General features: G+C 39.4%; 1 protein-coding gene across 8 annotated transcripts in view; it reads left to right on the top strand.

The window, feature by feature from the left end:
• LOC100623157 overlaps positions 1-25,457 on the top strand; it is a 267,694-nt gene that overhangs the window by 53,650 nt on the left and 188,587 nt on the right. For all 8 annotated transcript variants that reach the window (XR_002344636.1, XM_021094309.1, XM_021094312.1 and 5 more), the window contains exon 2: positions 12,507-12,578. Coding sequence is in view for 7 of the 8 variants with exons in the window: in XM_021094309.1 (XP_020949968.1) it covers positions 12,541-12,578 (38 nt within the window). In the remaining variant the exon portion in view is untranslated. The remainder of the gene's footprint in view (positions 1-12,506; positions 12,579-25,457) is intronic.

Below are 25,457 nucleotides of genomic sequence, written 5' to 3'. Positions count from 1 at the left end.
TCTTTTGTTACATATACATGTAGACAATTACCTCATTTTGTATAGTGTTCAAACTTGGGCACTTGTAGAAGTACACTCCCTAGGGATCAGTTTAGCAGAGAATTAAAAACATGGCTTCTGGATTGAGCATCCCTGTGGGGTTTTGTTTTGTTTTGTTTTGTTTTTGGTCTTTTTGTCTTTTAGGACTGCACCCACGGCATATGAAGGTTCCCAGGTTAGGGGTCCAATTGGAGCTACAGCTGCCAGCCTACACCACAGTCACAGCAACGTGGGATCCAAGCCATGTCTGCGACCTACACCACAGCTCATGGCAACACCAGATCCTTAGCCCACTGAGCAAGGCCAGAGATCAAACCCGCATCCTTGTGGATACTACTCTGGTTCACTAACCGCTGAGCCACTATGGGAACTCCAGCATCCTTGTGTTTTAATGCCACTTTTAGCTGTATGATCTTGGAAAAATTATTAACCTCTGTAAATGTCATTTTCCTCTTCTGTAAAATAGAGAGGGGTTCCCTGGTGGCTTAGTGGGTTAAGGATTTGGCATTGTTACTGCTGTGGCCCTGGTTACAGCTGTGGTGTGGATTTAATCTCTGACCCAGGAACTTCTGCATACTGTGGACATGGTCAAAATAAAAATAAAACAGGGGAGTTTCTGCTATGGTGCAGTGGGTTTATGATCTGGCTTGTCTCTGTGCTGGTGCTGGTTCGATCCATGGCCCTGTGCAGTGGGTTAAGGATCCAGTGCTGCTGCAGTTGTGCTTGGATCTGATTCCTGGGCAGGGAACTTCCATATACCACGGGTGCAGCTGAAAGATGAAAAAAAAAAAAAAAAAAATGGAGAGAGGTGGGCAAATAAAATACTACTTAAAAAAATTAGGGATATACCTACCTTATGGAATTTGGGATGATTACATGAGGCAATTCTGGAAAAGTACTTGTTAGTTCTGATACATATTAAGTATTTGAAAAATATAAGCTATAATTAATATCATATAATTTGTCACAAATTTATGTCAAAAGTTCCTTTGGTCCATATTATTTTTATTAATTTCAATAAGCATTTGGTATAAGCATTTATTAAATAAGTTCTAAATAAATAATGAGTAGAATAATATGAGGAACAATTTGTTTGCAAAATAGCTCCTTCAGAAATGATGAAATTTAGGTAAATATTTTTTTCTAATAACCTACAAATTCTAAATCTCACATCTGACAAATTAAAAATCATAACTCCTTGCGCTTGTTTTATATATATGTATATAAAAAATATATATACAGACTAAGTGTACTGTGTAAAATCTCTGTGAGAAAACTTAAACATTATTTCCCTGTTTTTAAAAATAACCTGTTTTAGGGAGTTCCTGTCGTGGCTCAGTGGTTAACGGATCTGACTAGGAAGCATGAGGTTGTGGGTTTGATCCCTGGCCTTGCTCAGTGGGTTAAGGATCCGGCATTGCCGTGAGCTGTGGTGTAGGTCACAGACTTGGCTGGGATCCCGTGTTGCTGTGGCTGTGGCCTAGGCGGCGGCTACAGCTCTGATTAGACCCCTAGCCTTGGAACCTCCATGTGCCACCAGTGCAGCCTTAGAAAAGACAAAAAAAAAACCCACCAAAAAAAAAAAAACCCTTTTAGGAATTCCCACTTTGGCTCCGTGGGTTAAGAATCCGACTGCAGTGGATTGGGTAGCTGTGGAGGTGTGGGTTTGATCCCTAGCCTGGCACAGTTTGGTAAAGGATCTGGTGTTGCCTCAGCTGCAGTGTAGGTCACAGCTGCAGCTCAGATTCAATTCCTGGAACTTCCATATGCCACAGTGTGGCCATAAAAAAAAAAAAAGAGAAAAGAAGAAAATAACCTCTTTCAGTCTTTTAGTTTGTTTTTAGCTCAGTGTAACACAAGGTTACTTATATTTAATTACTCTTTTTTTTTTTTTTTTGTCTTTTTGTTGTTGTTGTTGTTGCTATTTCTTGGGCCGCTCCCGCGGCATGTGGAGGTTCCCAGGCTAGGGGTTGAATCGGAGCTGTAGCCACCGGCCTACGCCAGAGCCACAGCAACGTGGGATCCGAGCCGCGTCTGCAACCTACACCACAGCTCACGGCAACGCCGGATCATTAACCCGTGAGCAAGGGCAGGGACCGAACCCGCACCCTCATGGTTCCTAGTTGGATTCGTTAACCACTGCGCCACGACGGGAACTCCATTTAATTACTCTTTTGAATTTTTCTGCTGAACTTGCACATGTAATTCCTTACTGTGTAGCCATCAGAACCTTCTTCACAAATTATTTTCTTGAAGTATCTTTATTCAGGGACAAGGTAATCAATATATAGTTATTGTCAGCTTCTTTGTTAATGTTGCCATTTGTTATTTGTAAGAATTTTCACATTTTAAAAGACTTCTATGATATATAGCATATGTAATATCACTCCTATTTTTATTCTTACCAAAAGTAATAGAAATTTTCTTGTGAGAAAAATCTTTGGTTTATTCTCCAGAAACCCCTTCCTGGAAAAATTCTTTAAAATACTTTTTTTGTTCAAAGAGAATGTAGTTCCTGGAGGGATTCTGTGACGTGAATTGGCTAAGGCAGCTTGTAATAACATTACTTAGTATTTTCCAGGCACGGTAGGAAGGTGTCCATGACATATTCCAGTAAAATCCTGTGGGATTTTGTGTTCAGATTTTTGCAAGCCAGAAACACAAGTCCCTGAAGGTAGTGGTTTTTATACTTAAGAAATGCTTTTCTTTTTCCTTTTTGTGTTATGTTGATAAATATGGAATGACCTCAACACCAGAGGGCAGTATTTTATAGTAGTTGCCAAAATGTCCTCACAGTCTGTATAGTGATCTGATGGGTTCAAAAAGATGTCTTATGTGTGTTTCGTGTTTTTCCCTGTGTTGCTATAAAATGTACCTGGTCTTGAGAGGCATAATGAATCTAGAATTTCACAAACTGCAGGCTTTAAAAAGTCTGTTTTGTGGAGTTAAACCTCCCTGAATTAATTTTCATACTAAGCGATGCCGTTTCCAGTGATTAGTCTGGATGGCAGGGGTGACTGTCCCCAGCCCAGGCCCAGAGGAGGTCCTCCCCTGTTAGGGAGTAAAAAGTCAGATTCATTTGCAGCCAGCAGACTTGGTTTGGCTTCAGAGATGATCAGAATTTATGAATTTTGTTCTGGAAGAGTATCCTGAGCTTACTGAGTAGAGAATGGGCTTTTCTTCCAGAAGCTCTGATAAAATTTGTTTCATGCACATTAATACAGTTTTAAAACAACAGAGAATAGTGAGGACACTTTAGTACACCACATTCGGTTCCCCATCTCTTTTTGTTTGCTGGTTGCAATATAACCATATACTGAATCCTTTAAAATACTTTCCTAGTCTTCTGGCATCTTTGTTAAAACAGGGAAGCATAGTTGTATTGACCAGGTCATTCCTATTTTCTCTCTTTAGAAAAGATTTTTCCTGCTTGCTGCACATGTAATATAAATTCATTAAAGAAAATAAATATGGCCAAAGAAGAAAGTAAAAAAACACTTGTCATCTCACCTCATAAATAAGATTTTGTTATATATGCTCTGTTTTTTTTTTTCTATTTTTTTACTTTTTTAAAAATTAGAAAAATACAGTGGAAATTCCTGTACATGCCATTTTAGAATTTGTATTTTTCACTGAAGGTGATAAACATCTTGCCAAATTGCACATCATTACTCCTCAAGATTATTTAGTATTTTATAGTTGAGTATACATGACTCATTAAGTTAGTTTACCCTCCTATCATAGGTACCTGAGAGAGTCTGGGTTATTCACACTCTCACCTACTGTGAATATTATTATTATTATTTTAAATCCCCAAACTTTGTTATTCTGCTTCATTCATTCAAAAGGTATATATTGATTGCTGACCAGGAATTATTCTCAGTGCTTGGAATAGAGTGTTAACAAAGGATGATCCCTGACCTTGTGAAACTTATATTCTAGTGGAGGAGACAAATATAGATGATAAATGTAGCAAGTGAGTAAAACATTTAGTATATTAGAAAGCAATACATACTATAGGAAAAAGAACCAGAGCAGGTGAAAAGAGGAGTGAAGAGGGTGCGGTTTCAGTGAGAGAAGTTGGGCTGAGCCTAACTGAGAGGGTGATGTTGCAATTCTTGATTGAAGCGATAGATATTTTAATTTGCATTTTTATTATTACTAAGGCTAGACATTCTTTCCTATGTTTCTTCTTTTTCTTTCTTTCTTTCTTTTTTTTTTTTTTTTCCGTCCATACCTGTGGCATGAAGTTGAAAGTTCCAGGGCCAGGGATTGAACTTGCACCACAGGAGCAACCCAAACTGCAGCAGTGACAATGCCCGCTCCTTAACCCCCTGGGTCTCCTGGGAACTCCACGTTTTTTCTTTTCTTCTTCTTCTTTTTAAAATCTTTTTAGGGCTGCACCCGCAGGATTTGAAAATTCCCAGGCTACAGGTCGAATTGGAACTTACCTGCTGGCCTACGCCACAGCAACACTGGATCTGAGCCAGTTCTGCGACCTATGCTATAGCTTATGGCAACGCTGGATCCTTAACCCACTGAGAGAGGCCAGCAAACGAACCCGAGTCCTCATGGATACTAGCTGGGTTCGTTACCGCTGAGCCACAAGGGAAACTTCTATTTTTTCTTATGTTCATTGTCTGCTGTTCATGTCCTGTGCCCCTTTTTCTGATTGGGAAGCCCTTTTTTTTTTTTCTTTTTTAGGGCCACATCTGCAGCATATGGAGGTTCCCAGGCTAACGGTCTAATTGGAGCTGTAGCTGCCGGCCTATGTTACCGCCACAGCAATGCCAGATCTTAGCTGCGTCTGCCACCTACACCGCAGGTCATGGCAACACACTTAATCCACTGATCGAGGTCAGGAATGGAACCTGCATCATCACGGATACTAGTCAGATTCATTTCCACTGAGCCACGATAGGAATGCCTGTTGTGCTTTTTCAAAGAGCACTTTTCCTTTGGAAATAATTTCACACTTACAGAAAAGTTGCAAATCTAGATTTAGAACAAAGAACACCAGATTCACAAATTAACATTTTGCCCATTTTTCTTTATTATCAATTCTCTACATATTGGATTTTTTTTCTAAACCATTTAAGAGTAAAGTTGCATACATCATGGCTTTTTACCTCTAAATACTTTTATGTATATTACCTCAGAATAAGAATGTGCTTTTACATTACCAAAGTGCAATGATCAACCTCAGTACATTTGCATAATTCTTTAATTTACCGTCAGCATTCCACTTTTGTTACTTGACCCAATAACATCCTTTGTAACATTCTTTTCCTCCAAACAAGATCTGGTCTGGATCAGATATTACATTTAGTAGTCATGTCTCCTTAGGCTCCTCTAACCTGAAAATTTCCGCAACCTTTGCCTTATGATAGTGATATTTTAGAAAGAATGTTATTATCTTAGTCCATTTGGGCTGCTATAACAAAATACCCCAGACTGAGTGGCTTATAAACAACAGAAATTTGTTACACACAGTTCTGGAGGGTGCAAATTCAAGACCAGGGTGCCAGCATGGTTGGGTTCTGGCGAAGGACCTCTTTGGAGGTGCAGACTGCAGACTTCTTTACTGGGTCCCCATGTGGTGGAAGGAATTAGGAAGCCGTCAGCTCTCTTTTCTTTTTTTTGTTACTCGATGAATTTTATTACATTTATAGTTGTACAACGATCACACAACCAAATTTTATAGCATCTCCATCCCAAACCCTCATTGCAGTCCCCCACCCCAACCTATCTCCTTTAGAAACCATAAATTTTTCAAAGTCTGTGAGTCGGTATCTGCTCTGCAAAGAAGTTCACCGTGTCCTTTTTTTAGATTCCACATGTAAGTGATAGCATTTGATGTTGGTGTCTCACCATCTGACTTCACTTAGCATGATAATTTCTAGGTCCATCCTTGTTGCTGCAAATGCTGTTATTTCTTTCTTTTTAATGCATCAACTCTCTTTTCTAAGGACACTGATCCCATTCTGAAGAGCTCTGCCCTCATGACTAAATTACCTCCCAAACCTCTTCATACCATGACCTCTAACAGAGGAATTTGATGAGGGGGTGACAAAGATCCAGACTGTAGCAAATACCATTCCTCATTTTATTTATTTTTATTTTACTTTTTGTCTTTTTAGGGCTGCACCCATGGCATATAGAAGTTCCCAGGCTGGGGGTCGATTGGAGCTATCATTGCTGGCCCACGCCACAGCCACAGCAAGGCTCAGATCTGAGCTGCGTCTGCGACCTACACCACAGCTCATGGCAATGCCAGATCTTTAACCCACTGAGTGATGTCGGGGATTGAACCCGCCTCCTCATGGATCCTTGTTGGGTTTGCTACTGCGAAGCCACGACAGGAACTCCTGATGCCTTGTTTTAAAATTTAGGATGTTTTATTTTGGGTGTCTCTGATGTTTTTTCATGACCGCATTTGGGAAAAGCATTCTTGCTGGAATACTATTTGTATAGTTATGTGTTGTGAGCAGGTCCATCTCAAGGCACGCCGTGTCCATCTGCCCCCTCGTGGTGATGTTCATTTGATCATCTCGTCACCTTGTCGTCCTATTTTTCCCCCTTGAAACTATAACCCATCTATGAAGAGACACTTTAAGTCTATGCACATATCCTGCTCCTTATCAAAATTTCCCCCTAGATTTAGCACCCGTTGGTGATCCTTGTCTAACCAATCTTCACTACGGTTGCTGTAAGGAAGGAAAAGGTTTTCCTCAATTCTCTTAGGGTCCTTGGCTGGATCTGAAAATTTAAAAAGACAGATTAATAAGAGAAAAGCACACACATTGTATTCAATTTTTACAGGTTCACGGAAGCCTTCACAATAGAATGAAGACCCAAAAAAACGGAGGGAGGCAGGAGACTTTTACACCTTTTTAGACAAATAATAAAATTGTGACAAATTACCAGGACAAAGGGTAATTTGGGCTAGGGGTATTAAATGGTCAAGAAGTAACTAGGAAGATAAGGGTTAGTTTAACAAAGTTCCTCGTACAGCCTTCTTGGCCCTAAATTCGCAGCTCCTGCTGATAAGAAAGACTCTCCTGGGTAGGAAGACCCGTTTCATGTGAGAGATCTATGACTCGTTTCAGGGAAGAAGAGCAAAGGTCAGAGTGACCCTCTTATTCTGCCATATTCTTAAACTCCTCAGCTTATGATAATCGACCTGCTAAAGGGTTAGTATGACTTGAACTTCATCATTACAAAATGATAATTTTCTAACTGTAGTGTTCCTTTCATGTTTTCTGGTTGGTCTTTGGCATCTTCCTTTCTCCCCTGTTCTTCATCCATCATCCATCCATCCATCCATCCATCCATCCAGCATTCATCTATTCATCTTTCTATCATCTATCTATCATCTATCTATCTATCTATCTATCTATCATCTATCTATCTTCCATCATTCGTATATACTCATGGATTTCTGTTTTTCAATGGTTAATGACTCATTTGTATTTATTATTTTGTGGCTCAAATTAACCCATATTTAGACTGTGGAAGCCCCTTCAATCTGGGTCCTATGCCTTTGTGAGTGTCTGTCATTACAATACATACACTAGGGCTTGTTTTTTAGATTTTTAAAAATTCTCCTCCATTGATCTATTTTTGTGTTGTGTTACCACATTCTATTAAAATTTCTAGCTTTAGAGTTTTTTCCTTTTTTTCTTTTGTTTTTTGAGGGCCGCATCTGTAGCGTATGGAAGTTCCCAGGCCAGGGGTCAAATTGGAGCTGTAGCCTCTAGAACACCATTCACTGTTCCTTGTGCCTTATTGGCCACTTCTCAGAGTCCTTTGCTTCTTTCTCTTTATTTTCTCATCTCTAAATGCTGAAGTCTCCCAGGTCTTAAACCATGGGTCTTTCTTTATCTGCTCTTACTCCTTTGGTGATCACAGTCTCAAGATTGAAATATTATCCTTATAATGAAAACTCTAAATTTATATCGCCTGTTTAGACTTCTCCTCTCATCTCCAAACCTGTATTTCCACCTGCTTTCTGAGATCTAACTCATTTCCAGCTAACATACGCCATTATTATTCTTATTATTTACCTATTTATGTAATTGTTTTTTTTTTCCCACTAGCCTGCAGATTCCATAAAAGCAGAAATTTTTTAAAAATTGTATTCAGGGTTGTTTAAACAGCTCCTAGAATAGTATCTACTGCATAGCAATTACACCTTAATTATTTGTTGGATGAATGGGTGAATGTCCTAAGAATTCAGATTGATATTTTTGATGTTTCTCCAATTTCTTATAATGTCTTTATTTCAAAGAGAGTAATCCTCCTTATTTTAAGCTATTGAATTTTTATTCTCTGCTAAGTTTTGATTTATCCTTAAAAAGGGAACTATATTTGGCCACTACTGAAATAATAATAGGTTTGATCAGTTATTTATTATATTGTGGATACCTGTTTTAGGTATTTCAGGTCAAGGTGAGAGGAGAAGAGAATAGTTTGGATTTGCTGGGGGTTTATTTTTCCAGACGGAGTTACAATTGCCTGTGTAGAGTAAAAAGAGAACTCATCTGGAAGCAGCCACAGGCAGGGAACTTCCCTGTGGTGCTGAAGAGTTTTTTTTGTTTTTTTGTTTTTTCCTTTTGCTACTGTTGTGGAAGTAGCAGCAGTAGGATAACAATGAAACAAGGAGGCTGATAACAATTGCTAGCATTTACTCCACGTTTTGCTAAGTGCCAAGCACCATGATAGGGTTACCATGAACTCTCTCACTTAAACCTACAATTACCTTATGAACCACACACTATTATTATTCCAACTTTATAGATGATAGCTCTGAAACTTGGATAAATTAGGTAATGCATTAGCCAGCATCCAAGATGGTTCCTAATGCTCCCCACCTCCTAGTATTTACATACTTGGTATCCCCTCCCGAGTTATACCAGGGCTGGGTTCTTTATGGGATTAATAACATATAGCAGAAGTGAGGGCGTGTTTCTTCTGAGATTCGGATATAAAAGAATATGGCTTTCTTGGAGTTCCTGCTGTGGCTCAATGGGATTGGTGGCATCTAGGGAGCACTGGAACGCAGATTTGATGCCTAGCTGGGCACAGTGGGTTAAGATCTGGCGTTACTGCTGTTGTGACTTAGCTCTCAACTGTGGCTCAGATCTGATCCCTGGCCCTGGAGCTCCATATGCTGAGGGTCAGCCAAAAAGGAAAAAAAAGGAAAAAAAAAAAAAAAAAAAAAAAAAAAAAGTGTGGTTTTTTTTTTTTTTTTTTTTTTTTTTTTGTCTTTCGGGGCCCGCACCTGAGGCATATGGAGGTTCCCAGGCTAGGGGTCAAATTGGAGCTGCTGGCCTACTCCACAGCTGCTGCAACATGGGATCTGAGCCATGTCTGCAACCTACACCATAGCTCATGGCAACCCTGGATCCTTAACACACTGAGCAACATCAGGGATCGAACCTGCATCCTCATGGATACTAGTCGGGTTCGTTCACCACTGAGCCACGACGGGATCTTCTGAGTATGGTTTCCTTTTTGAGCAGTATCTTGCTTTTTTCTCTCTCGCTCTCTCTCTCTGATTGCTTGTTTTATGGAGGGTGTTACAAGGATACATGGGAGCCTATGCAGAGGCCCATGGGTAAGGAACACTGCCCAAACAGCCAGCAAGGAATTGAGACCTGCCAATAACCTCAGGAATGAGTTTGAAGGTAGATTCTCCACCCTTTGAGTTTTCAAATGGCTATAGTCCTGGCTGGTAGCTTGCCTGCAATCTTGTGAGAGTTCCTGGGCCCAAAACCATCCAGCTAAGCTGCTTCTGGACTCCTGATCTTTAGAAACTGAGATAAGGAATGATAATTATTTTTTCTTTTTACAGCAGCACCTGAGGCATATGGAAGTTCCCAGGCTAGGGGTCTGATCAGAGCCGCAGCTGCCAGCCTACATCACAGCCACAGCAATGCCAGATCCCAGCCACATCTGTGACCTATGCTGCAACTTATAGCGACACCAGATCCTTAACCCACTGAACCAGACCAGGCATTGAACCTGCATCCTCATGGAGACTAGTCAGGTTCCATTGAGCTACAACGGAAACTCCATGAATGATAATTATTTTAAGGCGCTAAGTTTTGGCATAACGTGTTATGCCGCAGTAGATAACCAATGTAGGTAACGTGTTCAGGAACACACTTTTATTACGTAGTAGAATGAAAACTCGAACTTGGGTTTCTCAGGCTCCAGAGCCTGAGTTCTTAACCCCTGGGACCCATTACCATGGGGATAGCTACAGTGTCTAGCCCTCTCACCCTGGGGACAGTTGAGTGTTTGGGTTCACTGTGGCATGTGGGACTGAGAACTGACCCCATGACTTCTAAGGGCTTCTTTCCCTCATTCTTAGTTTGGATTAAGCTTTTTACCTATTTAAAAGTCCCAGTTTCCCCTGTGGTGCAGGGGGTTAAGAACCCAACTGCAGCGGCTCAGGTTGCTGTGGAGGTGTGGGGTCAATCTGTGGTCCAACACAGTGGGTTAAAGGATCCAGCATTGCCGTATCTGCAGCATGGGTCACAGCTGTGGCTTGGATTTGATCCCTGGCCTGGGAACTTCCAACTGCCATGAGTGTGGTCATTAAAAAAATTTCCTGAATACTTTCTATAAGTACCTATGCAGAGCACATTTAAGGTATGGGTTATACTCTCCACTTAAGCTGGCTGTCCAGACTTCCTAAACTACCTCCCTGAAGGGGCTCTCATACTCTGGGTGACTATATACCTACCCAGGGCCACTTACATGACAACCAAGGGCAGCCCCCATGCCCCTGAAATGATTCAGAGTAGCCAATCTTAAGCTTGCTGACTCTGTATCATCCTTTTCTTTCTGTGGCAACCATAATAAAGATGCTTGTCCCTCTGTCTTGTGATTGGCCCTGGTGCTTCCCCCGTGTGGCTCTGCATGGTGTGCTGTGTCCCCCTCCGGGAACTATGAGTAACAAAATTATAAAAACTCTTTTCAGTTTCTCTCTTGATTGGCCTCTGGTCTCACCATACCTCACCAAGGAAATATGGTTAAAATACTAGCACATTCGGTTTTGGTCATAGCTACTCAATTTCATCAATGTGGTGCCCAAACAACCAGGACAGTATATGAATGATGAGTGTGATTGTGTTCCAATAAAACTTTATTTATAAAGTAGGTCATGGGTCAGATTTGGCCCAAAGGAGTTTTTTTTTTTTTGTTTGTTTGTTTTTTAGGGCCGCACCCGAGGCATATGGAGATTCCCAGGCTAGGGGTTGAATCAGAGCTGTAGCCACCGGCCTACACCACAGCCACAGCAACATGGGATCCAAGCCCTTTCTGGGACCTACAGCAATACCATATCCTTAACCTACAGAGCAATGCCAGGGATCGAACCCACAACCTCCTGGTTCCTAGTCAGATTCGTTTCTGTGGCGCCACGACAGGAACTCCTGCTGATCTCTTCTTTAAAGCAGCCTTAAGGCTGTTGATTTTTCTGGTCAATGAGTAACGTTAAAGAAAGTTTCATATATCTAGGTTAATTCGTAAAACTTTGCAATCTGTGAGTTAGATGACACCGAGGAAGACCCTTGCAAAAGCTTGAAAGGCATTTTGTACCCTGTGAACTGTTTTAGTTCTGTCTGTCTGTGTTATAGTCCATGGTTGACTTAAAGGAAACTTAAGGTCTTACTGAGGACTATAGCCTGAGAGATAACTCCAAGGAACTGCTTTATAGAGGTAGGGAGGAGCCAGTATATATATTATCATTTGGGTTGGGAAATACTTAGATTTGGGCATACATCTTGGTAAAAGATTACTGATAATCACAAAGAATAGATATCTCAAGTTAATGATTTTAATGCTTTTTTACACATGGGAAGATGCAAGAATCTGGGGTCATTGAAATTCTTCCTGAGATATGCATCTATCTAGGGCCTGTTTATCCAAAGCACAGAGTGTCTCATCCTGTTTTATCATCCTGAATTCTTTTCAGGGTGCTCTGTCGCTGAGAGACTGCAGTGGGTTGAGACATAACCCTTATGTAACTGGATGATAAATGATACTCTTTTTCTTTTTCTTTTTTTTCTCTTTTTAGGCCACACTTGTGGCATTTGGAAGTTCCCAGACTAGGGGTTGAATTGGAGCTGCAGCTGAGGCCTATACCATAGCCACAGCCATGCCAGATCCGAGCCACCATCTGTGGTCTATGCGCAACTTGTGGCTGGATCCTTAACCCACTGAGCGAGGCCAGGGATCGAACCTGCATCCTCATGGCTACCAGTTGGGTTCTTAACCCTCTGAGCCACAATGGTACTCCCTCTTTGTTCTTGTTCTGTTCACACCATTGTCATAGTCTACTTCACATGCTTTTAGAATGACAGTAATGAAAGTGGAACTACCATAATGGAAAGCTGATTTATACTCATTATCATTATTCATTCTCCTAAGGACAATTGTATCTCTCCACTTTACAGGTGACAAAACTGAGGCTTTGAGAAGTCCAAGAGAATGCTTCTACTAAATGGGAGCGGGAGCAGTCAATTCAGGTAGTCTGACTTAAAAAAAAAAAATCATGTTCTTAACCCAGTTATGCAATTACATTTTGAGATTCACTTATCTCCTTTAAAGCCATCCTTTAAAAATGTCCGTTGGCTTCAATTATGATTATTTAATACATTATTTCTTTCATTAAATAACTTTTAATTTTAGGTATCCCCAAAAGGATAGACATACTTTTTTCATAATTGGATGTTGTACAAAGTGACAGGATTGATTCTTGCATTCATTTTAGTTCATAATAGAATATATTAGTTTAGTTGGAATAGTTAATTTTCCCTCGGGGAGAATCAGGTGCCCAAGGCGCTGATTGATAAATCAATAAATCTTTAGTGAGTCTGGTAAATCGACTGTCACACATATGTCAATCTTTTCTCCAGAGTATAGATTTTGTCCAGGACAAGTGTATTTTTTTCCTTTCTATTGTTTTCTCTCTCAAAATCGTATTTAAACAAATCCCTAAGATTGCAAGCCTTTTTCCCCCTTTTCAAAAAATAGCAGTAGGGATTGTGCTTTTTCCAGCTATCTTAGGGAAAGAACTCAGTTGTTTGCATATTTGCATTTCAACCCCTAACCTCTCCTGAGGACAAATGGCTGTCTGACTATTAAGCCCACAGGCACAGCACTGGGACTGTGGATTAAGCCTCTGAATGCTGACTAGTTTTCCGCAGCATTCCCAGCATGTGTGAAGAATGTGTTTGTAGCTGGGAGGCAAACAGAACATCCAAAGCCGAGCAAGAATTTTGAAAAATAGTTGTCTTATGTATAAATTTATTTTGCTCTTAGTGTTTTATTCTTGCCTGTTTCATTATTCCTTATTTCTACTTTCTTTTAAAATAGCTTAGTTTTGTTTGATATTCTCATGAACGAAGTTTTAGTCACTTCTTGTTGAATGCTGTGGTCTTGATTTTTTTTTTTTTAATGTTCTTTGTTTCTTTATCATTTAAATAACCAAGCCATTGATGGGTGGCTCAGATATTTTCACTCCTGATAGAGAAGGCCTGGTGATTTCCAGCATGAAGTCTGTGTGGCCTTCCCTCTATACAAATAAGGGCCCAGTTGGAAGCGTTGGCAGGTACTGGAAGGCAACAGCTTTGGTTTGTAGTGCATATAATAGGAACAGCACAGCTTTGGGCTGTGGATTTATTTCTCTAAGTTTAAGTTATTATTGCTCCTACTTTCAGGTGAAAAACCCAAATGTATTCTCTCAACTGGCTGTTTATTCTTTTAACATACATCGACAAAGGGTGAATTTATATTTGGGTAGAAACACCAAACTAAATTGGGGGATTGGCACATTCACTTAAAGGTCACCCGTAATAATGAATTGAGAAGCTTTCTGCAAGGCATGCGAGGGGGGCAGGTGAGGCGTGATCCTGAGTGAAATAAAATCCAGCCTCTGCTCTTGAGAGCTCAGACTACAGGACGGAGTAAAGAGAATGCCAGAGAATTTACCCATCAGGGAAAGAATCTTGTTTGAGAGGTTGTGGACAATGGAGCACTGGAGATGCACTTTGAAGGACTGACGGTATTTCAACAATGTAGCCACATTTATCCTGCCTGTAAAAAGCACAGGGGAGAGAGAGGTGAGGTCGGGGAGAGAGTGTGTGTGTGTGTGTGTGTGTGTGTGTGTGTGTGTGTGTCTGTCTGTCTGTCTGTCTGTCTGTCTTCTCTTGTCTGTTTGCTGTCCCTTTGGGGAATAATTAGCTATTCACTTCAGCTGGCATAAGGGTAGGGGAGCAACAGAAGATGATTTTCTAAAAAGAATTTAAGTTTCATGATTCATTCGGTCTTTAGGAGAAAGCGATGTATATTTCCCTTTCATATGCAGTAAAATTACATCCTTGTCTGTAGGGATGATGATTCCATTTATTATAAAGTTAATGCCAAATCCATTCTTAGCTATTTTGTAAATCGTAATGTGACTGACACATAATGAGCTCTATGTTGTAATTCTTAAAAATAGTTACCATAATGCTGCCCTCTAGGTCAGGGTCATGGTATAAATTCCATCATACAGCCTGTGCTTTCTAAATCTATTCATTATCTGCCTGTACGTTTAAACCGGGAATTGATCCCTAGTCCAGGCCAAATGTCAGGGTTAGCAGCAAGTAGTTTTAACTATATTGTAATTTTTTTGAGGCAACTTTCACTGTACTGTTTGAGCTAAAGCATTTCACTTACAGAGTAAGAAATGGATAAAATTAAATTGCCTTTCTACTAAAACTATTCCACTAATTGGTATTTTGTTGTTGTTGTTGTTATGTTATATTCTTAGAAAACACAATAAACCACATTGCATACTTTTTATTTTTTGTGTGTTTTGGGGTGAGAAACATATGCTTTGTAGACATTCTGCTGTGTTAACTTCAGAGGAGCCAGGGAAATTACGATTCTGAGTAGTATCCATGAGGTTCGATCCCTGGCCCTGTTCAGTGGGTTAAGGATCTGGTGTTGCCGTGAACTGTGGTGTACGTTGCAGACACAGCTCAGATCCTGCATTGCTGTGGCTATGATGTAGGCCGGCAGTTGTAGCTCCGATTCAACCCCTTCCCTGGGAACCTCCATATGCCATGGGTGCAGCCCTAAAAAGACAAGAAAAAAAAAGTGTTCGTGTGTGTATATGTTTATATATATATATATATATATATGCACTATAAAGATTCTATACTTTGGAGTTCCCATTGTGGCTCAGCTGAAATCCTTTCTGAATAAATCCTTTCAGAGTTTATTCTTGTGTATTCTGTGGGGCACAGATCTAATTTAACTTTTTCTAAATGGTTACTTCATTGTCTCAGTAACATTTATTAAAAACTCCATTTACTCTCCTGTGATTTGAAATGCCACCCTTATTATATAATAAAGTTTTATTTTTTAATTTTAGTTTTATTTTGTTTTTAGGGTCCTATCTACAGCATATAGACATTCCTGGGCTAGGGGTCAAATTGGAGCTGCAGCTGCAGGCCTACACCACAGCCATAGCAACACCAGATCTGAGCTACATTTGAGACCTACACTGAAGCATGCAGCAATGCTGGATTCTTAATACCAGATTCGTCAGGTTTTTAACCTGCTGAGCCACAACAGAAACTCCTATTATATAAGAAAGTTTTATTATATTTGGATCTCTTTCTAGACTTTCTATTCTATTATATTGGTGTGTCTACTCATATGTACCATATAGTTTTAAGCATAGAATCTGTTTTCTTGCGTTTTTTTTTTTTTAGGGCTGTGGCATATGGAAGTTCCCAGGCTAGGGGTCGAATTGGAGCTGCAGATGCCGGCCTACACCATAGACACAGCAACACCAGATCTGAGCCTCACCTTCGACCTACACCACAGCTCATGGCAACACTGGATCCTTAACCCACCAAGCAGGGCCAGATATCAACCTGTGCCCTCATGGATACTAGTCAGGTTCATTACAGCTGAGCCACAATGGGAACTCCAAAGTATAGAATCTTTATAGTGTGTGTGTGTGTGTGTGTGTGTGTGTGTGTGTATGTATATGTATGTATATGTGTGTATATATATACATATGTATGTATTGTCTTTTTAGGGCTGCACCCATGGCATATGGAGGTTCCCAGGGGAGGGGCTGAATCGGAGCTACAACTGCCGGCCTACATCATAGCCACAGCAATGCAGGATCTGAGCTGTGTCTGCAACGTACACCACAGTTCACGGCAACACCAGATCCTTAACTCACTGAACAGGGCCAGGGATCGAACCCCATGGATACTAGTCAGAATTGTTTCTGCTGAGCCATGACGGGAACTCCTTTATAGTATATTTTGATATCTGATAAGACTAGTCCTTCCTGTAGCATTTTATCTCTTCCTCTCTCCCTCCTCCCTTCCTCTTTCTTTCTTCCTCTTTCTCTCTTTCTTTCTATATATTTTTCTTATAGTTGATTTATAGCATTGCGTTCATTTCTTCTGTACAGCACAGTGACCCAGTCATACATACATACATTCTCTTTTCATACCGTCTTCCATCATGTTCCACCCCAAGAAATTGGACATAGTTCCCTGTCTTTCTTGCTATATATTTATAAAGACTTCATTTCTTTAGAGCAGTTTTAGGTTCTCACAGCAAAACTGAGAGGAAGGTGCAGAGATTTCCCATATATCCACTGGCCTCACACATGTACAACCTCCCCTCTTCCCGTCATCTCTCATCAGAGTGGTACATTTGTTATTACTGATGAATCTACATTGACACACTGTAATCAACCAAAGTCTATAGTTTACATTAGGGTTCACTCCTGGTGCTGTATAGTCTGTGAGTTTGGACACACTGTACCCTTTATTATTGTATCATACAGAATATATTCACTGTCCTGAAAATCCCCTATGCTTTACTGATAGTATTTTTTTTTTTTTTTTATTTTTAATTTTTCTACTTTTTTTTTTTTTTTTTTTGTCTTTTTTAGGGATGCACCTGTGGCATACGGAGGTTCCCAGGCTAGGGGTCTAATCAGAGCTACAGCTGCTGGCCTACACCACAGCTCACGCAACGCCGGATCCTTAACCCACTGAGCGAGGCCAGGGATGGACCAGTAACCTCATGGTTCCTAGTTGGGTTCATTAACCCCTGAGCCACTATGGGAACTCCTACCTTTTTATTTTTTTATATCAAGTTTAGTGTCATCTTGCCCAGTTCCATAAAAAAAAAAAAAATCGTGTTGGTCTTTTTTATCGAGACTGAATTTAAATTTTAAATTAACTTCACGGAGAACTGACATCTTTATGATATTTTTCCATCCTTTCCAAGAACAGGGGATATTGCTAGAAAGGATATCTTTCCATCTGTTCAAGTCTCCTTTAACGTCTTTCAGGAATATTTTATAAATCTATTACATGGGCTTTACATATTTCTTGTTAAATCTATTCCTAGGTCTTTTATCTTTGTCGTTGCTGTAAGTGGAGTTTTCTTTACTGCTTACCTTTATTCTTGAAGGCTATTTTTGAAGGTATCATGGCTTTATACCATTGTGGTGAGTTGTTAGTTATTTTCTTTCAGCACACTGATGATTCGACCATATCCTAGGATCCATATTTTCTCTTGAAATATTAGCAGTCAGGCTAGCTGTGGCTTCTTTGAAGATCATGTCTCTTTCTCTGGTTCCTTTTAAGATATTTTTCTCTTTGATTTTCTGTAGTTTGACTATGATGTGTCTATGTGTGGATTAAAAAAAATTGTTTATCTGCTTTGGAATTTGTTAAGCTTTGTGAAGTTATGGGTTGGTGAATTTTGTAAGTTCTGGAAAATTCTCATTCATTATATCTCCACATATTGCCTCTGTTTATTCTCTCTCCTCTTATCTGGAATTCTGATTAAATGTATATTAAACCTTCTCACTGTGTTCTCTGTGCTTGTTCCTTTTCATCTATATTTTATATGTATTCTCTTCATGCTTCATTCTGGATAGTTGCTTCTGACTTTTCTTTTGGTTTGTCAGTGACCTCTTCAGCTGTGTCTAATTTGCTGTTAAATCTGTCCATTGAACTTGTACTTGTGTTTATTAGTTTTCAGTTGTGCAACTTCCATTTGATTCCTTTTCACTTCTGTGATGCCACTTTTTAAAGTATGCAGTTCCCTGATGACATTTGCAGCTTTTTCTTTCTTTCTTTTTTCTTTTTTTTTATCATAGTAAAAATAGTGATTTTATAATCTGGGTCTGAAAATCCTAATATCTAAGGCTCTTGTATTGAAGTCTTTCTGTTGTCTCTTTTTTCCCCTGCTGATTCTTGATGATAGGGTCTTTTTACCCCTTGAATGCTTAGTTCTCTTTGACTGTATTCTGTCCGTTGTATTTAAATACATATTTGTAGCAAAATTTTGAGACATGGGACAATAGAATCTTCTTCCAGGAAGAATTTTTGTTTGCTTTACAGGTAGCATGCAGGCCCTGCTAGTTTAGGACTACCTTACAGCAAGTTCAAGGCTGAGGTTCTCAGAATTAACCCAGAAAAAGCAAAGTCTTGGGGTCTTGTCCTAGCTTAAATGGATGAGTGTTTGTCAGGTTTCCTCCTTTGTGTTGATCTTGTGATTTCATTTTTATCTCCCTTATTTCATAACTATAACTGTTTTTGTATTTTTGCCTTATGTTAGATGCCATGCAGATAAAAGGGGTATTGAATGCTAGGTTATTTCTTTGGGTTTCTAACCTCCTAGATTTTGGTTTGGTAATTCTTCATTCTCTTTTTAGTGGGCCTCTGCTTTTAAGAAGATTTTTAAAAATCATGTTTAATTCAGCTTTATTAGTTGTCCTTGGAGGATTGTTTTGAATTACCTAAACTGCTAGTACTTCATGGGTCACTTCTGGGGAATATCTTTTTTTGTGAGCATCCAATTTTATTGGATTGTGGTTTTGGAGTGTTCTTTATATACCAATTCTTTTTCCCCCAGCCTTTTTTGTGAAAAGGTATCCATTCTTCTTTTTGTTATCTCTTTCATGTTGGTAGAAATAATGTGTATTCCATAATTGTCAAGTGTAGGGTTCTATATTTTTCTATTATTTCAATCTTATTATTTATAATGTTTAAATCTTCTGTCATTACAAATTAAAAAAATCTTTTCAATTTGTCAATTTCTGAAAGTGGTGGTTTTTTTTTTTTTTTTCTTTTTTTTTCAGTCTTTTTTTTTTTGTCTTGTTGTTGTTGTTGCTATTTCTTGGGCCGCTCCCACGGCATATGGAGGTTCCCAGGCTAGGGGTTGAATCGGAGCTGTAGCCACAGGCCTACGCCAGAGCCACAGCAACGAGGGATCCGAGCCGAGTCTGCGACCTACACCACAGCTCACGGCAACGCCGGATTGTTAACCCACTGAGCAAGGGCAGGGACCGAACCCGCAACCTCATGGTTCCTGGTTGGATTCGTTAACCACTGCGCCACGACGGGAACTCCCTGAAAGTGGTGGTTTAAATCTTTATTATAATATTTGCTTTCTACATTATATATATATATACACAATACATACACACACATATATATATAGTTAGATATAATAGATATAAGCAAGTTAAGATTTGTTTTGCTTTCTTGGCAATTTCTTCCTTTTATTATTATTTGATGCCCCTTTATTATTTTTTTTCTTTTAGTGTCTGTTTTGTCTATTTATAATACAGTTGTTCTGGATTTCTTTTGATTTTTCTTTTTTCCTGCTTTTTATTTTCTATCTTTAAAAGCTCTTTTGTTATAGATATATCTCTGGAAAACAACAGAAAGCTAGATTTTAATTTTTGTTATTGTGATAAAATATGCATAGCGTAAAATTTAACATTTTAACCATTTTAAGCATACATTTTAGTGACATTAAATATGTTCACATTGTTGTTCAACCATCACCACCATCTTCAGAATTTTTCTATCTTTCCAAATTGAAACTCTGTATTCATCAAACAATAACTCCCCATGCTTTCCTCCTCCCAGCATCTGACAATCATTATTCTACTTTCTGTCTCTGTGAATTGAGTACCCTAGGTTCCTATGTAAGTGAAATCACACACTATTTCTTTTCTTTTTTTCTTTTTTTGGACTGCACCTATGGCATATGGAAGCTCCCAAGCTAAGGGTAGTATCGGAGCTGCAGCTGCTGGCCTACATCACAGCCACAGCAATGCGGGATCCAAGTTGTGTCTGCAACCTACACCATAGCTCATGACAACACTGGATCCTTAACCCACTGAGCAAGGCCAGGGATTGAACCCACATCCTCATGGATCCTCCGTCAGGTTTGTTAACTGCTGAGCCACGAAGGGCACTCCAATCGCATATTATTTCTCCTTTTATATTTAGTCTGGTTTATTTCTCTTATCATAATGTCTTCAAGGTTCATCCGTGTTGTAACACGGATCATAATTTTGGATTAACATTTTTTTCCTGGCCCTCTAATTGAAACAGAAAAATCCTATGATCTTTTCAGAAAACCATTAGCTGGAGCAAATGATGTAGCAGAGGTCCCACTTTTGTGGGAAAGTGGAACAGGATCACTGGCCCTTCCTTCTGGAGATAGTCTCCCAATCAGCCATCATAACTGGGGCTTCAGTTCATGTCATGTCTGAACTGGGAACCATATGGAAGCTCTGAAATATACCACTTCACCCTCTTACTGGAATGCCAGGCCATCCATTGTTCTGCAGTGGTTTGCTTTTTTAGTTAATTCGTTAATCAATCAATTGATTATTTAAAATTTACCCACTCACTTATAAAAACTTTCAGATTTTCAGAAATTTCCAGTGTCATCCTTTTTGTTTTAATGTTTTATTCTATTCTTCTTCTGACAGAGTCAGAAAGAATGTAACATTTCCAGGTAGAAAAATGTCTGTTTCTTCTGATATATTCATATGGAGTCTAACTCATTATTATGAACCAGAAGTTCCTTTAGGGGTATTTATATGACTTTTTTTTTCTCTTAAAAATAGTTAGAGGGAGCTTTCTTGTGGCATAGCAGGTTAAGGACCCTGTGTTGTCGCCGTAGCAGTTGGGTGGCTGCTGTGGCATGGGAACTTCCACATGCCACAAGCATGGCCAAAAAAATTTTTGTTTTGATTTCAGGTATTAATTAGTTATATAAATCAGATAACAGTATTTTTGTATACTTTTGCCACTTAAACGATGTATCCTGAATAAGAATGTTTGTTAGTATTATGAATGTTATATGAACACAGTGATAGAAAATATCAATATTTTTGTTGTTCTTCTTCATGAGTTTTTTAAAAATTGTGGTAATCTATAAATAATTTGATGATTTTAATCATTTTAAGTACACGGTTCTGTGGCCTTAAGTACATTCACATTGTTCTGCAATCACCGCCATCACCCTTTCCAGAACTTTTTTATCTTTCTAAATTGAACTGTGTATCCAGTAACACTAACTCCCCAACTTCATGGGTTTTTAGGTGTACACTTTGAGTGCTTACTTGAAAGTAGGTACAATTTTTTTTTTGGTCTTTTCTGGGGCTGCACCCTTGGCTAGGGGTCCAGTCGGAGCTGTGGCCACCGGCCTACGCCAGAGCCACAGCAACACCAGATCCAAGCTGTATCTGTGACCTACACCACAGCTCATGGCAACGCCGGATCCCTAACCCACTGAGCAAGGCCAGGGATTGAACCTGCAACCTCATCGTTCCTAGTCTGATTCGTTAACCACTGAGTCATGACAGGAATTCCAAAAATAGGTACAATTTTATATCTTGCCAAACTTAGCCTCATAACGGTGGCTTTCAACCTTTTAATTCAAGCCAAAGACAACCTGGACATATATGTCGTGCAAATATAAATAAAGAAAGAATGGAAACAAAATAATATTTATCTTTACTGCATATAATAATATCTGATATTTTCAATCTTAATTTGTTTTGTTTTGCTAAAAAATGCTATTTGAGATCCTTTACATTCCTTTTATATTCTATTCATTGGTCACTTCCTGCTAATTACAAAAACAGTGCATTACATAGTGAAGTTGAGAAGAGAAATCAGCAGTATAAATAAAGATGAATCTTAAATGGCTGTGTTAGTGGTATGCTTCAGAAGAAGAAGGCCCTGAATTGTAGTGTTTGTTGATTTCTATGGGTCAAATACTCCCACTAAGGCCAATTTTTGGCTACCAGTGGTTTAACTTACAAAATTCCTGATATTTAACAATTTGCTGTTGTTAGTTGGTACATGCTGGCTCTAGCGGGTTTGATCCCTGGCTCCAGCTCTGATGTCAGAGAGTTTTCTCTGAAAACCTCAGGAATGTGCATAGGCTATATAATAATACTTGTATAATACAGCTTATAAACCTTGAAAGAGAGTAGGCGTGAAATAGATCAGCCTAACTAAAACTCAGTTGTCAGGTTATCCTGAATCCTTAAGATTTCAATATTCACTAAGTTCACACACACAGCTGTCTATTAATATGGCAACTTTCTAAGAGAATCCTTTCTTGTTTTATCTTGGAAATTGAAGCGTACTAATTTCCAAGATAGCAAGGACAAGATAATCTTTGAGAAAAGATAATTCTTACACACTTGTGTTTTTACTAAGAAAAAATGCATCAAATCAAACATTTGTCATGGGATATTTTTGTTTTATTAAAGTCAACCTCATCTATTTCTTTAAAATTAACACAAATTGATGAGGAGCACATTGGAAATTATACATGGGCTCTCATTATATCTCTGTTGGACAGCACTGGTCTAAAGGATATATTTTATTTTATTTATTTTGTCTTTTGTCGTTTTAGGGCTGCACCCACGGCCTATGGCGGTTCCCAGGCTAGGGGTCCTATTGGAGCTGTAGCCACCAGCCTACTCCAGAGCCACAGCAACGTGGGATCCGAGCTGCATCTGTGACCTACACCACAGCTGATGGCAACACCGGATTCTTAACCCACTGAGCGAGGCCAGGGATCAAACCTGCAACTTCACGGTTCATATTCAACTTCATATTCGTTTCCACTGTGCCACAATGGGAACTCCTAAAGGATATTTTTTAGACAAAAGTGAAGTGATCCACATGAAAGTCTGAGATACAACAAGAAAGAAGAGCAAAGAAAATAATAAACATGTGGTTAAATTGGACAAAGATTTTCTAAATACAGTAGTACGAGTTTGTGGGTAAAAAAAAAGACAGAATTAAAAAAAATGGCAATAATAGCTTTTAATTCTGGGGCAGCTGTTAAGATGAGCGTGATCTGAAGTTTTGTGTTGTTCTGGAGGAGGACCAAGTTAACCTTGGATAAGTTAATGATGCATGTTAAAATATCTGGTATTATCTCTAAAAGAATATAGAGTATTTAATTGCCTAAGTAGTAGAGGAAGAGAATGGAATAGAAATTAGAGAGAAGTCCCTTAAAAAAGGCAAGAAGGGAGAGAAAAAGAATAGGACAGATAGGAGTTCCCTTCGTGGTTCAGCAGTTAATGAGCCCGACTGGGATCCATGAGGATGGGGGTTGGATCCCTGGCCTCCCTCAGTGGGTTAAGGATCTGATGTTGCCATGAGCTGTGGTGTAGGTTGCAGACATAGCTCAGATCTGGTGTTGCTAAGGCTGTGGTGTAGGCCAGTGTCTATAGCTTCTATTTGATCCCTAGCCTGGGAACCTCTATATGCTGTGAGTGCGGCCCTAAAATAGCAAAAAAAAAAAAAAAAAAAAAAGGAATAGGACAGATAGCATAAACTAAGCTTTTAGAATTAAATTTACCTGTAAGTGTAAATAGAATAAATGTTCCAATTGAAAGACAAAGATTATCTGACTAGATTTTAAAAATTATTACTATTATTATTTTTTTTTTATGGCTGCATCCACAGCATGTGGAAGTTCCCAGGCCAGAGATTGAATCCTAGCTGCAGCTGTGACCAGTGCCACAGCTGTGGCAACACAGGATCACAGGATCCTTTCTCTCTCTCTCTTTCTCTCTCTCTCTTTTTTTTGTCTTTTAGGGCGGCACCCATGGCACATGAAAGGTCACAGGCTAGGGGTCGAATCAGAGCTGCAGCTGCTGGCCTACACCACAGTCACAGCAACACCAGATCCCAGCTGCGTCTGTAACCTATACCACAGCTCACAGCAATACTGGATCCTTAACCCACTGAGCTAGGCCAGGGATTGAACCCCCATCGTCATGGATCCCAGTCAAATTTGTTTCTGCTGTGCCACAATGGGAACTCCAACATGAGATCCTTTAACTCCCTGTACCAGGCTGAGGACTGAACATGCACCTCTGCCGAGACCTGAACTGCTGCAGTTGGATTCTTAACCCATGGTGCCACAGTGAGAGCTCCTAAATTACTTTTAAAATTAGCCATTTATAAGAGGTGCATAAAAATCTAAGTATATAGAAAGACTGAAAACAAAAGGATGGCAAAAGATATAATAATGCAAATACCAAAGGAAAAATCAATAGCATAGACTTTAAAACAACAAAAATTACTAGAAATAGAACAGCTAATTACATAAATTATATTATACAGTATCATTTCTGTCATATATCCTCACCTTCCACCCCCACCCCAAGCCTAGCTGACATTATGCTTCAAGGTTTATCTCATTGGTATGTGTTTTATATGGATACCTGCATTCCTTGCTGGATGCTCAGAAGCGCCTCTCTTCTCCCCCACTCAGGAATTTATGGATATTAGGATGCCTACATTGACTCGTAGATTCCAATGGATATAAAATATTTACTCACATTGTCAACATCAAAAATACTTCTCGGAAGGAAAAAGTTCCTTGACATTGGTCTTGGCAGCAGTTTCCTGGATATGACACCCAAAGCACAAGGAACAAGAGCAAAAATCAACAAGTGGGGCTATATTACACTTAAAAGCTTCTGCACATCAAAAGAACTCAGAGAACAGAGAGTAGCCAGTTACCAGGGGCTGGGAAAGTAGGGTGAAAAGGAGAAATATTGGGTCAAAGGGCACAAATATTTAGTTGTAAGATTAACGGATTCTGGGGATCTAATATACAGCATGGAGATTATAGCCAGTAATGCTGTATTGTAGACTTGAAAGTTGCTAAGAGAGGGGGTAAAGGTTTTCCCCACTAAAAAGAAATGGTAATTAATGTGACAGGATGGAGGTGCTAAGGCCATGGTGGTAATTATATTGCAATATATAAATGTATCCAATATACACATTGTACACCTTCAACTTACACAGTGATGATGTCAATTACATCTCAGTAAAGCTGAAAAGAAAATAAGTGAAACATTGACATGATAAAAAAATGAAATTCCCAGAAGAAGAGTTTGGGTTTGGTCTGGCGTGAAAAAGAGTGAAGGTGAGGGTCGTCACTCTGGTTTTTATTGCGGTTAGCAACTGAGGCAGAGGGAGGGTTCCACCAAGAAGGCTAAACTTCCCTGCCCAGCACCAGCAGAG

The sequence above is a fragment of the Sus scrofa genome, chromosome 6 (genome assembly GCF_000003025.6).
Source record: "Sus scrofa isolate TJ Tabasco breed Duroc chromosome 6, Sscrofa11.1, whole genome shotgun sequence".
Classification (NCBI taxonomy): Eukaryota; Metazoa; Chordata; class Mammalia; order Artiodactyla; family Suidae; genus Sus; species Sus scrofa.
The sequence above is the reverse complement of the archived record's forward strand: the minus strand, read 5'-3'. Positions and strand labels throughout refer to the sequence as shown.